The sequence below is a fragment of the Artemia sp. Qi Xiang Cuo genome, chromosome 4, assembly GCF_049724085.1.
Source record: "Artemia sp. Qi Xiang Cuo chromosome 4, ASM4972408v1, whole genome shotgun sequence".
In the NCBI taxonomy this organism is placed as follows: domain Eukaryota; kingdom Metazoa; phylum Arthropoda; class Branchiopoda; order Anostraca; family Artemiidae; genus Artemia; species Artemia sp. Qi Xiang Cuo.
This window is the reverse complement of record NC_142797.1, coordinates 48,480,877-48,493,743: the sequence shown is the minus strand read 5'-3', so window position 1 is coordinate 48,493,743 and position 12,867 is coordinate 48,480,877. Positions and strand designations below refer to the sequence as shown.

The 12,867-nt window shown below is 35.4% G+C and overlaps 1 protein-coding gene across 1 annotated transcript in view; it reads right to left on the bottom strand.

Moving 5' to 3' along the window:
• The window catches only part of LOC148953181 (uncharacterized), a 36,989-nt gene extending 29,806 nt beyond the window's left edge, over positions 1-7,183 (bottom strand). Inside the window, exon 1 of the mRNA XM_089088349.1 lies at positions 6,714-7,183. Within this exon, the coding sequence (XP_088944475.1) occupies positions 6,714-6,759 (46 nt within the window). The 5' untranslated portion in view covers positions 6,760-7,183. The remainder of the gene's footprint in view (positions 1-6,713) is intronic.
• Positions 7,184-12,867: the final 5,684 nt, after the last annotated feature.

Below are 12,867 nucleotides of genomic sequence, written 5' to 3'. Positions count from 1 at the left end.
GTGGTCATTGGAAACTGCATTTTGCTTTGATTTAAAATTGTTTTGTAAAACAGTAATCTTTTTTTTCTTATGGAATTTTACTCTGGCACTCTTGCAGATACTGCCTTTTGTTGACTCAAAAGTAGGTTAAAAGGCAATATCTGCAATTATCTCAAGAACAAAAAAAGATTGTCTATTTTTTTTCAACAAACAAATTTGTCTTGCTCTGAAACCTAGATTTGATGTATTTCTTTTTTTTGGCAAAAAGGCACCTCCTATCATGTTTTTTAAGGCTTCAAACTTTTTTTTTGTTCTCCTGTAAAATTTAGTTTATGTCAGATATTGCCTTTTGGTTGATGGCAGCTGAAATTTGTCCTCTTTGGGGTAAAGTTGTAGTTTGGTGCCCTAAAATAGCAAGAAAACAAGACTTCCCCCTGGCCCAATCTGTATGGTCACTTAAAAATAGCTTTAAATTCATGTTTGAATGAGCTCCCTCCCAATTATCTTGGACCTTCGGCTTTATACAATCACCCCTGTGAAAAACAAAACAAATAAACATGCATTGATGATGTTTCTTCTGAAAAAAATTCAAAATTCCACATTTTGAAAATTGGAGCTTAAAACCTCTATGGTAAGGTTCTCTGATATGATGTATCTAATTAAGGGATTTTCAATAAGATTGCTTGCTTTTTGGGGGTGGGTATTTCCTGTTTTTTCAAAAATCAGGCAAATTCTCTCAGATTTTTCATAGGTAACAATAAACTGAAAGAATTTTATATATTTAGAGGCAGCATAAGAAGCCAATACTGCCAGTGTAGCAATTGCCATGAGAATTTCATTTTTAGTTTTGGTGAGTATTCATTTAAGTCACTTTTTATTTCCAGTTGTTTTTTTTTTTTTTTTAAAAAACTATTTGATAAGAGGATCTTCTTACAAATTGATTTTTTAACCTGTTTGTTTTATTTAGTTGAATAGGATACTAAAAAGAAAGAGGGTTAATTTGCCAGCTGGATAGTAAATTCAAATTTTGTTTTTCTTTTGGTATTCTTTTTTTTAATGTCTGAATATATAAGGGATTTAAATTTGAGGGAGGGAGAATTGTCCTGTTATGAAAGAGGTACATTTTACAGGTAAAGTTTACATTCACAGACTAATCAGCTAGATAAAAAAAAAAAAAACCAATAGCATCAGAATTTGACATTCATTTCCATTGCAAATTATTTTCAAAATTGCTTCTAAGCTTCTTTAAAAACAGCAAAACTTCTTTCATCCAAACAAACACTTTATGGCAGCTACATATACAGTTTTATAAATATCAGATAAATAGCACTTAATGTAAACAAACTAATCACTCATATCTAACTCTTCATCATTCTGATGCACTAGGGGTGTCACTGTCTGGTGCTCTAGGGGCCCTATTGATTCCAGGGGGATAGAGCTTGGCAGCTTCAATCAAAGAATTATGAAGTTGGTCTTTTTGCTCAAAATTTTGCAGAAATAAGAATTGTGACACATACTGCTCCATGTATGCTGTTTGCATCCCTGGTCTTTTAGAGTGCTTTTTGAAGCATCTCCACATACTTTCTATATTTTGAGTATGAATGGAACAGTCCTGTGGATCAACAAAATTGGCTGAATGATTGATTTGGTAATGAGTATATCCATGGCTGGACAATGTACTATAAGCTCCCCATTTATCACTGTCAATAACGCTTCCAGGCTTAATATATTTTTTTTATAATAGGAATTAAAGTTTCCTTGGAGGCCTTCTTGGCCATCAGTCAGGGCTACAATAACTTTTCTTTTGCTCTCTCTCTCTCTCTATTCCACCAAAAACCCAAACTTGCTGTGAAATCCTTCTCCTGTTGTACTTTCTTCTTGCCATTAAAGTTTCATTGATTTCAACTTCAACACCCTACCCTCCTATAGGTTCTTGGTTTCCTTTCCAAGCCATCAGAACTTCTGAGCAAAAAGACCTCCAGTCAATGCTTGTTTTTTTACTTATCTGGAGTTCCTCAATAACCATTTGATGGTCCCAATCATCCAACAGAAAGTGATTTATAAATATCAGGATTTGATGAGGCTTAATCCTGGCCTGATGCAAGAAACTCCCTTTTTTATTGGATACTGAATAGCTGCTAGATCTTCTCTTTTTGGCCTTTGGGATGACATAGCTCTTGCTGCATTTCCACATATTTTCAGATGCGTAATAGTTGCATGGTGTATTGCAGCTTTGGCACATTAGACCCTGGCACCACGCCAGTGCATCAATTGAACGCTGCCAATAAAAGGCTCAGTTGACTGCCGCCAAAGTGTCGCAATGCTGCCAACACAAAATAAATATTTGGTTCCCCAAATCCCCAAAAATCAATCAATCATGGTGCCACCACCAAAGTGTTGCAATGCCGCCAGAGCGCCACATGTGACATGTGTGGCACTAAAAGCATCCAGTTTCAAACAGTTCGTGGTAGCAAACTGTAAGTAAGGAGCAACCCAGCTCAATAGTAATCAAAACTCTAAAAAACTGAAGATTTGATACCAATGGTACAACAATAGAATCAGATTTTTATCCAAGTGAACTAGTCATAACTTAACCTAGTTTTGGGCAAAGTTTTACAAAATAGTTCTTCCCTGTTTAGTTTGTTCTTGATTCAGAACTAAGATACAGTTTAGAATTTGGACTTTGGTTATATTTAGGCTGAAAGCTAGGAAAAAATTCAGATTGCTCAGATAGAAAAATATCATTTTCAACTGTTCTGATTTGTATATTGCCAGTTATTAGAAAATGTCTATGTGCCAGTCATGTGAAATGTCATACTATACTGCAATAAACAGATTTATAAATAATAATGAAGCAAGCAACAACTTTTTCAGGACTCATGGTGTCTTACCATCACTAGTAATGTGCAAAAGCTGCAATACACCATGCTACTATTATGCATATGAAAATATGTGGAAATGCAGCAAGAGCTATGTCATCCCAAAGACCAAAAAGAGAAGATTTTGCAGCTATTCAGTATCCAATAGAAAAGGGAGTTTCTTGCATCAGGCCAAGATTAAGCCTCATCAAATCCTGATATTTATAAATCACTTTCTGTTGGATCATTGGGACCATCAAATGGTTATTGAGGAACTCCAGATAAGTAAAAAAACAAATAGTGACTGGAGGTCTTTCTGCTCAGAAGTTCTGATGGCTTGGAAAGGAAACCAAGAACCTATAGGAGGGCAGGGTGTTGAAGTTGAAATTGATGAAACTTTAATGGCAAGAAGAAAGTACAACAGGGGAAGGATTTCATGGCAAGTTTGGGTTTTTGGTGGAATAGAGAGAGAGAGAGCAAAAGAAAATATATTGTAGCCCTGACTGATGGCCAAGAAGGCCTCCAAAGAAACAAGGAAACTTTAATTCCTATTATAGAAAAAAATATATTAAGCCTGGAAGCATTATTTACAGTCATAAATGGGGAGCTTATAGTAAATTGTCCTGCCATGGATATACTCATCACCAAATCAGTCATTCAGCCAATTTTGTTGAACCACAGGACTGTTCCATTCATACTCAAAATATAGAAAGTCTGTAAAGATGCTTCAAAAAGCACTCTAAAAGACCAGGGATGCAAACAGCATACATGGAGCAGTATGTGTCATGCTTCTTATTTCTGCAAAATTTTGAGCAAAAAGACTGACTTCATAATTTTTTGATTGAAGCTGCAAAGCTCTATCCCCCTGGAACCGATAGGACCCCTAGAGCCCCAGTAAGTAACACCCTTAGTGCATCACAAAGTGATGATGAGAGTTAGGTATAAGTGATTAGTTTGTTAGCAGCAAGTGCTATTTATAAAACTGTATATGAAGCTGCCATAAAGTATTTGTTTTGATGAAAGAAGTTTTGCTGTTTTTAAAGAAGCTTAGAAGCAATTTTGAAAGTAATTTGCAACAGAAATGAATGTCATGTTTGGATTCAGGATGAAATTCTGAAGCTAGTGGTAAGTTTTTCTTCCCCAAAAAATGAATAATTCAAACTGTTTAGTATTTCTCAAATCAAATCACTGCTCAACAAGATTTAGTATTTTTCATATCAAATCACTGATCAACAAGATTTAGTATATTTCAATTCAAATTGCAGCTTTCAGCAAAATTTAGTATTTTTCAAATTGAATTGCCACCATGACATTTCTGTGAAAAAAACAAGAAACTTAAAGAAGCTTAGAAGTAATTTTGAAAATGATTTGCGACAGAAATGAGTGTTATATTTGGACTCAGGATGAAATTCTGATGCTAGTGGTATGTTGTTTTTTTTTTATCTAGCTGATTAGTCTGTTAGTGTAAACCTTACCCCATTTTATGAGTGTTATAAAATCAAAACATGGTATCTATGCAGGCAGGATGATTTTTGAGTAAATCTACTCCTTCTGTAAACTATTCTAAGGCATACAAAATTGCATAAAGACAAGTCTATATCTGTTATAATCTACAGAAGCAATAAATCTTTCAGTAATTTTGGTTTGAGTTTGGTTTTCTTTTAAGATCAAATGCATAATAATTAAATATATTTTTGGTTAAATAAATTGATCCCTTTGCCTGGAATCCTTGTCGTTTAAAATTTACTGTATTTTTTTTCATTTTGAATGCAATTTAATTGTTCTTTTTATTTGGGAGTTTTTTTTCCTGAAAGTATTCAAAATTAAACTTATTCTTACAAAAAAAAATCCCTGAAATATATTCCCTGTCACCCAACCACCATTAATATTTTGATGTTTGCCCCCCCCCCCCCTGGAAAATTTTCTGGTGGCACCCTTGATTAGACATGAATGTACCCCGAATGTACAAATATATACCCTGAATTGGTATATAAGGGTGGGGGTAAAATTCATTTCTGACAAAAATGATTATTATATTTGGAAAGAGCATAAGTCAATAATATGATTTGGTAAAAATTTACCACTCTGGTAAATTTTTATGGTATTTTCCCTTTATTAATAAGTCAATAATATGATTTGGTAAAAATTTACCACTTTATTCTCAAGTCAATAATATGATCTGCAAAAAATTTACTGAATTTACAAAAAAAAGTTAATGTCATAATTGGATTAAGGATGAAGGTGAGTTGGTCAATATTTACCAAATCATATTATTGAGTAACAACTAAAGTGAATATACCATTTTATGCCTTTTTTTTATGCTGATTAAAAATATAACAATCATTTCTATTGGAAATGAATTTTAGCCCCCCCCCCTATATATGTCAATTCAGGATATATATTTGCACATTTGGGGATGGGGGTTTGGTTAGGTTGGGGGGGGGGGGGGCTGAAATTCATTTCTGATAGAAATGATTATTATATTTGTAATCAGCATAAAAAAAGGCATCAAATGGTGTATTCACTTTCTTCCTAACTCAATAATATGATTTGGTAAATATTGACCGGTGAGTTTGTTTTTTAGCTTTCTGAATACTCTGCTAGTCTAGATATTTACCAATATGCTAGGCTAGTCAGAGTGAATAAATTTTACAAAGTGAGTTAAGCTTGGATATGTCGGTAAATATCTACCAAATCATATTATTGACTTATGCATAAAGTGAATATACCACTCGATGCCTTTTTTATGCTGATTACGAATATAATAATCATTTCTATCGGAAATGAATTTCAGCCCCCCCCCCCGAGAAATGCCAACCCAGGGTATATATTTATACATTAGGGGGGGGGGCGGGTTTAAAGTTTAAACTTACCTCCCATTTACATCAGAAACAAAATTTGCCACCCCCCCCACCCCCCCTAATGTAGAAATATATACCCTGAATTGGCATGTATAGGGGAGGGGGCTGAAATTCATTTCCGATAGAAATGCTTATTATATTTGTAATCAGCATTAAAAAAGGTGGTCAATATCTACAAAATCATATTATTGAGTTAGGAATAAAGTGAATACACCATTCAATGCCTTTTTTTATGCTAATTATGAATATAATAAGCATTTCTATCAGAAATGAATTTCAGCCCCACCCCCCCTGTATATGCCAATTAAGGGTTAGGTTAGGTGTAGCCTCTATAGGGGGGGGCTGAAATTCATTTATGATAGAAATGCTTATTATAATCGTAATCAGCATAAAAAAGGCATTGAATGGTGTATTCACTTTATTCCTAACTCAATTATATGATTTGGTAGATATTGACCAAAAAGGCATCGATTGGTGTATTCACTTTATACATAAGTCAATAATATGATTTGGTAGATATTTACCGATATGTCCTAATAAAAGGAAAGGGAGCAATCATCAGAGCAGCAACCAGTCAATATCTACCAAATCATATTATTGAGTTTGGAATAAAGTGAATACACCATTCAATGCTTTTTTTTTATGCTGATTACAAATATAATCAGCATTTCTATTGGAAATGAATTTCAGCCCCCCCCCCCTATATAGGCTATACCTAACCTAACCCTGAATTGGCCTATATAGGGGGGGCTGAAATTCATTTCCGATAAAAATGATTAGTATATTCGTAATCAGCATAAAAAAAGGCATCGAATGGTGTATTCACTTTAGTCCTAACTCAATAATATGATTTGGTAGATATTGACCCAGCAACCATTATATTTGGAAACAGTGTTGAGCAGAATTATAGCCTACCACATTGTAGGCTAGCCTACAAGGAATCTTTAGATATCATAAAGTTTAGTTCAGAAGATACCTTGCAGTAAAATTTCACCATATTTATACATTTACATACCTGATTGCATGAATCTGAAGCCTTGAAAAGGTGGATATTGATTCATTTTCTAATAACTTATGTCCAGGCTTTACTTTGAATCTTCATCCAAGATTATTATTTCTTCTTCACGTCAATGGAGATTTCAAGGGCTGAACACACGTAGCTGATATTGGCGCTGATTTACCAAATGAGCGCCGACTTTAACCCTCGGTTCACAGAGATAAGATTTCAAGCAAAAATGAGCATTTTGCGTGACACGTCAAGTTCCGTCCGTTGTCTGATGCCCATTTCTGCATTATGACAGATAAATGCATGTATTAAAATATTTCAACTTATGCGTCAAAACGCAACCGTCAGAGAAAGAAGTTTAAAAAGATTTAAACAGATTTCTGAGAGACTTATTTTAGCAGTAAGATACTACTACTACTACTATTACTAACAGTTCACCACAGCACCAAGCCACCTGAGGCTGACACGGCTACACACGCTCCTCCTCCATCCCAATTTATTCAACGCCTCTTTACAGCATTGAATTAGAGTTCATAGAGTTAACAGCTAAATAAGTTTCAATTCAGTCGGATAAAACACATGCTTAAAATCTTAACAACTTAGCTTGTGTAAATAACAAGTTTGACCACTACTGTGTATTAGTGAATTGTTATAGCTGTGTCGTCAGGAACGCTTAATTGGAGACATAGCAATATATTATTCAACAAGTGAACTATATTGACTAGTTATACCGGTCTTAGACTCCATCATTTGGATACTGCTTTGATACTTGCCAGCAAATCCGTATTTGATGAAATTCTAAATGAGAACATAAATCTCACCTGAGAGCGGATTTCATAGCTAAAGAAATATGTTGTCAGTCATCCAAAAAGCGTTTGATGATGGAATGAAGGCACTGGGACAGAAACTGGATCTCATAATTAACCAACAAAAAGAGTTTGCTGTTACATTGTCCTCGATTTCGGATGAGGTTCAGACTTTGAAAAATGAATCGAAGCCTCGTGATGCGAAGATTGCTTGTCTAGAAAGCCAGCTTGAGGAGCAAGAATCAAAGTGTGACACAGTCGAAACGAAACTGCTAGAAATCGAAGTAAAAGACCGAAAACTTAACTTAATCATCTTCGGATTAATGAAAGAGAAAAACCAACAGTCAGTTCTCGTGAATGTGTCTACGTTTCTGACATCAAAAATGGAAATTACGGATAAAATCCAATCACCACAGTGCTACCGAGTGCCTCAGAAGTCAAATGTGTCTAGCCGTAAGCCGATCACCCCTCCAGTTTTTGTAACAGTGTCGACAGAAAAAGATATTCTATCAATCTTCAGTTCAATATCAAAGCTGAAAGGAACTGGGGTCCGGATTTGCACGGACTTGCCACCCAAATTAAACTCTATTAGAAACGAGTTACTGTCTAAGGGTAAGGAAATGCGTGAGAATGGATCCGCTCAACTCACACGAGTGAAACAAAAAGGGGCTAAACTCTGGCTAGAGTATACATCGGATTCTGAGTCGCAGTGGGCAAAAGCATAAAAAATATTAAAGGCGACTAGTGTATGATGTTAGATCAATCCCGCTCTAGATTGATAATTGTTTCGTTTTTGTGTTTGAGATATGTTGATTTTTTATTTTGATGTGTTATTTAAGCTAGTTCGGTTCAAGTTTATTTTGATTATTTCTACCCCAGTTATTTCTGTTCTACTTATACCTTCTCAACTTGTGTCTTCTCGAAGGATGATAAGCATAGTTGGTTTTCATGACTCGGCAGTGGTAGGGGCTCCTTATCACGCGGGCTTACTGGCGCGGGGTGGGATCTTTCGATTATTACTTAGTTGACTTTAAAGTTTGCGGGTGCGGGGGGGACCGATAGACTGGTGGCTTTGGAGGGGAAACCCCTTAACCTATCTTTACTTTCTGAAACTTTTCATGTATTCGGTCAAAGAGAAAACAACACTTTTTCTAAAATAAAACCGTCATCGTACGTTTCTCCTGTTGAAATAAACAGACTTGAAGATAATTCATTACGAATGGGGTTTGTAAATGTACAAGGACTCATGAGTTCTATTGATGAACTAACAAATTTATTGCCAGCAAATCAAATTGACATTTTGGGGATTTGTGAAACATTTATTAATGATAAGACACATTATACTGTGAAAATCCCGGGATATAAATTCGTTGATAAGAATCGACTAGTCCATGAAAAAGGTGGTCTTGGGTTATTTTTGAATGATGTAGCGCAGTTTGAGCGACTGCCAGAACTAGAAAAATATGATGTTGAAAAAGTGTGTGAAATACTGGCGGTTGAATGTCGGCTTGGGACTAAAAAAATTCAAGTTTGTGTTGTGTATAAGCCCCCGTCGGCCCCAATACCTCTTTTGTTGCAATCTCTGAAATCTTTACTAGCATCTTTGGACGATAAGGATGTTGTGGTTATGGGGGATTTTAATATAAATCTACTGGAATTTAATGAAAATACCCATACAACAGAATTTATTACATTAATGTCATCGAATTCCCTAATTCCTTCGTGTACAATTCCAACGCGTGTTGCATCGACTAGTGCAACTCTCATTGACAACATATTTTTAACAACACCAGCCACGTCTTTACAGGTTGTTCTGACGGATTTCTCTGATCATTTTTTTTTAATTTCTGATGTGAGATACCAGATTCATAAAATAAAATCACCAGAAACAGCAACCCGGATTATTAATAAAAAAAAATCTAGTATGTTTAAAGGATAAACTGAATTTAACTGATTGGTCTCCTGTATTTGATGCTGATGAAATAAACTCTGCGACGGATTATTTTTTAGAGGGATTTCATGCTGCACTTGATGAGTCGTGCCCAAGAGTAAAAAAAAGAAAACGGAAATATAATCAACCCATCCAACCATGGATATCGCCAGCCCTTTTGACGTCAATAAAACATAAAAAAAAATCTCTATAAAACTTTAATATCTTTCGAAAGTGAAGAAAACAGAAGAACCTTCAAAAATTATAAAAACCTACTTTCAACAATAATACGCAATACTAAAATTTTATTTCGATTCTTTTAATGAAGTAAGTAAATCCCCAAAGAAAATTTGGGAACTAATCAACTTATGTTTAAATCGATCGTAGACGTCTTCTTCACCATCAAAAATACGGGATGCCCATGGTAATACAATTGAAAGGGAACTAGAAATGGCAAATTACATAAATTTTCATTTCGTGTCAATCGGGCAGTCAATAGCTAATAAGCTCCAACATAATAAGTCCCATGGGCAATGTAATTATCCTACGTACCTAGGAAGTCCTTCTGAGAATTCTATGTTTTTAACTCCGGTAACACAAGAAGAGCTTGCTAAGGTTGTTAAGCTTTTAAATAATGGAAATTCCCCGGGGATTGATGAGTCGTCGACCAATATTGTTAAAGCCATTTTACCTAGTAATAATAAAGTTATGTGTCATTTAATAAATCTGTCATTTAGATCGGGAACTTTTCCGGATTCTTTTAAAAAAGCGAAAGTGTTACCGCTATATAAAAGTGGAGACCGGAATAATTGCTCAAATTATAGACCCATTTCTATACTTTCGGGTTTTTCTAAAGTAATGGAGCGATGTTTTTATAATCGAATATATAATTTTCTCTGTTCAAAAGATTATTTTTCAAAAACACAATATGGATTTAGAAAAGAGCATAGCACGCAGGATGCTATATTAACTATGGTACAATTTATTCACGAGTGTCTGGACAAAAAATGGATCCCACCGAGTATATTTTTGGAACTTGAGAAGGCCTTTGATTCGTTAAGCCATGAAATATTGTTGTATAAATTAAACCACGGTGGAATACGAGGACCAGCGCACGATTTTATCGCATCTTACCTAAGTCGTTGCTCCCAAGTGACTATAATCAGCGACACAGTTTCAGATCCATGTCTGTTGTCAAATATTGGTGTCCCGCAAAGCTCCATCCTGGGACGACTGCTTTTTATAATATATATAAATGGCCTTCCATCAGCGACAAAAAACCTTGGTCTGAACGTTCTTTTTGCTGATGATGCCGGATCATCACTTACTAGATATTCGGAAGAAAATCTCAATGAGAATCTGCAAATCGTATTTTCATAACTTCTTCTATGGCTAAAAGCTAATCGTTTGTCATTATATGCTTCAAAAACCAAATTTATCATTTATAGTACAATTGGGCAGAATGCACAAGGAATTTCAACTATATTTGATCATGCTACAAATATTCAAATTCAAAGGGTAACTTCGTTCCGGTATCTGGGTATTATTATTGATGAAAATCTGTCATATAAAGAACATTGTAATAGATTACGGGTTAAAGTTGCTCAGGGGTTGGTATAATGCGAAGGTTTCAGCATTTTTTTCCATATGAAATCCTACGTCTAATTTATTTTGCGTTGGTTCATTCCCATCTTACGTATTGTCCCCTGAAATATTTGGCAACATTCAGATGTCATGTGAAACCGATACAAATTCTTCAAAACCGGGCTTTCTAATTTTAAAGAAATATTTACCATCACCGTCTTCGTATCCTAATAAGAGTAAAACTGAAGCTATATCTTCTAACTAATATTTTGCCTGTTTCACAGATATTCACCCTCAATTCTTTTTTATTTAAGGTAAAATATGACCGGTCGGAACTACCTACGTACTTTCGTTCGAATAATTTTTTCCCTGTGCAACATGCCCATTCTTATGAAACCCGTCATAAATGGAACATTCAGCACCTAAAATTCAGCACAGAGAGATCACGGTTCTCGCCCTTATTTTCAATCACGGGTTCATGGTGTCTTTATCTACCATTTATTGATTGCAGCAAATCTCTTCCAAATATAAAAAAGCCACTTCATTCTATCCTTATAAATAATTTTAAGAATCAATAATATATTAAAAAACTGGGTACATTTGATAATACTGTTTTGTTGGGTGTTTTGCCCTGTGAGATGCCGGTCATCGGTTACCCTTATTCGCCCGTTGGTTTTTTTTTTTTTATTGGTATTTTCGGTGGATCTTTGCCCGATGTCGGTGGGTTTGTGGGGTGGGTGTCCGTCTATTGGTGAGTCATGGAATAACTCTTATTTATTTTTTTGTTGTCAAACAGGTTTATTCCGATTAATGTACCGGGTTTTTGTCATTCGACCTTGTGTCTCCGGCGTTTACCCTGTATTTATGTCTATTTTGTACAGATATTTTAAAATTAAACCTTGAACCTTTACACCCTCCCAGGAAGTTCCCATTTCCTTTAAATCTTTTTTTAAGCAGCGTTCACAAGCGTGTCTAGCAAGAATCCCATGTCTAGACACGTGTCCAGCCAGAATTCAATGTCTAGGCAGTAAAATTCGGCACTTAGCTAGACACGCTAGACAAGACGCTTGGCTAGACATCGAGTTCTAGACTCTAGAACTCAATGTCAAGGATTTTCGATTGCAGCCAATCAGAATGTGTCAAGTTCCACGATTTTCATCATTTATGTTTACATTTTTAAACTGAAATTTAATTTTTGTTTTCTTATTAATTTTTTTTTTATTTTAGGTAAATATGCAACACCAGACATAATAGTGAAGCATACTAAGGCAATTGTTTCGTTTATCTTAACCATTATCTTGTGACAGTAAAAATAAGGAGTACAATTTTGAAAGTTTTGCCCGCATAAGCTCTCTTCATTGGCTAGAAATGACAATTTGAAACTAAATTTGTAGTTTTAGCTAAGCACCGAATTTAACTTATGAACGGTCGTTGCCTAGACACATGTCTAGACATGGTATTCTAGCTAGACAGGCTCGTGAACGCCGCTTTATGACATCCTCCCACCCCAGACGAGGACGGCCTGCCTCCCGTTATCCCTACACGGTTGGTCGAAAAGGAAAATCTTCGGCAATCATTCTGTCATCCTTCTTTCGCATAACGTGCCCTAGCCATCTCAAACCTTCTTTCATTATAGCCCTAAACAGCGGGATTGAACTACATTTTTCGTACAACCTACTGTTGAAATACGGTCAGTCAGCCGGGTACCCCGAACAATACATAGGCAATTTCTCTGGAAAACATCTAGTAAATCTTCATCCACTTTCCGGACCACCCATGCTTCATAGCCATATTTGACCACTGTGCCTTCCAATATTCTAATCCTGGTCTGCAGACTCATCTT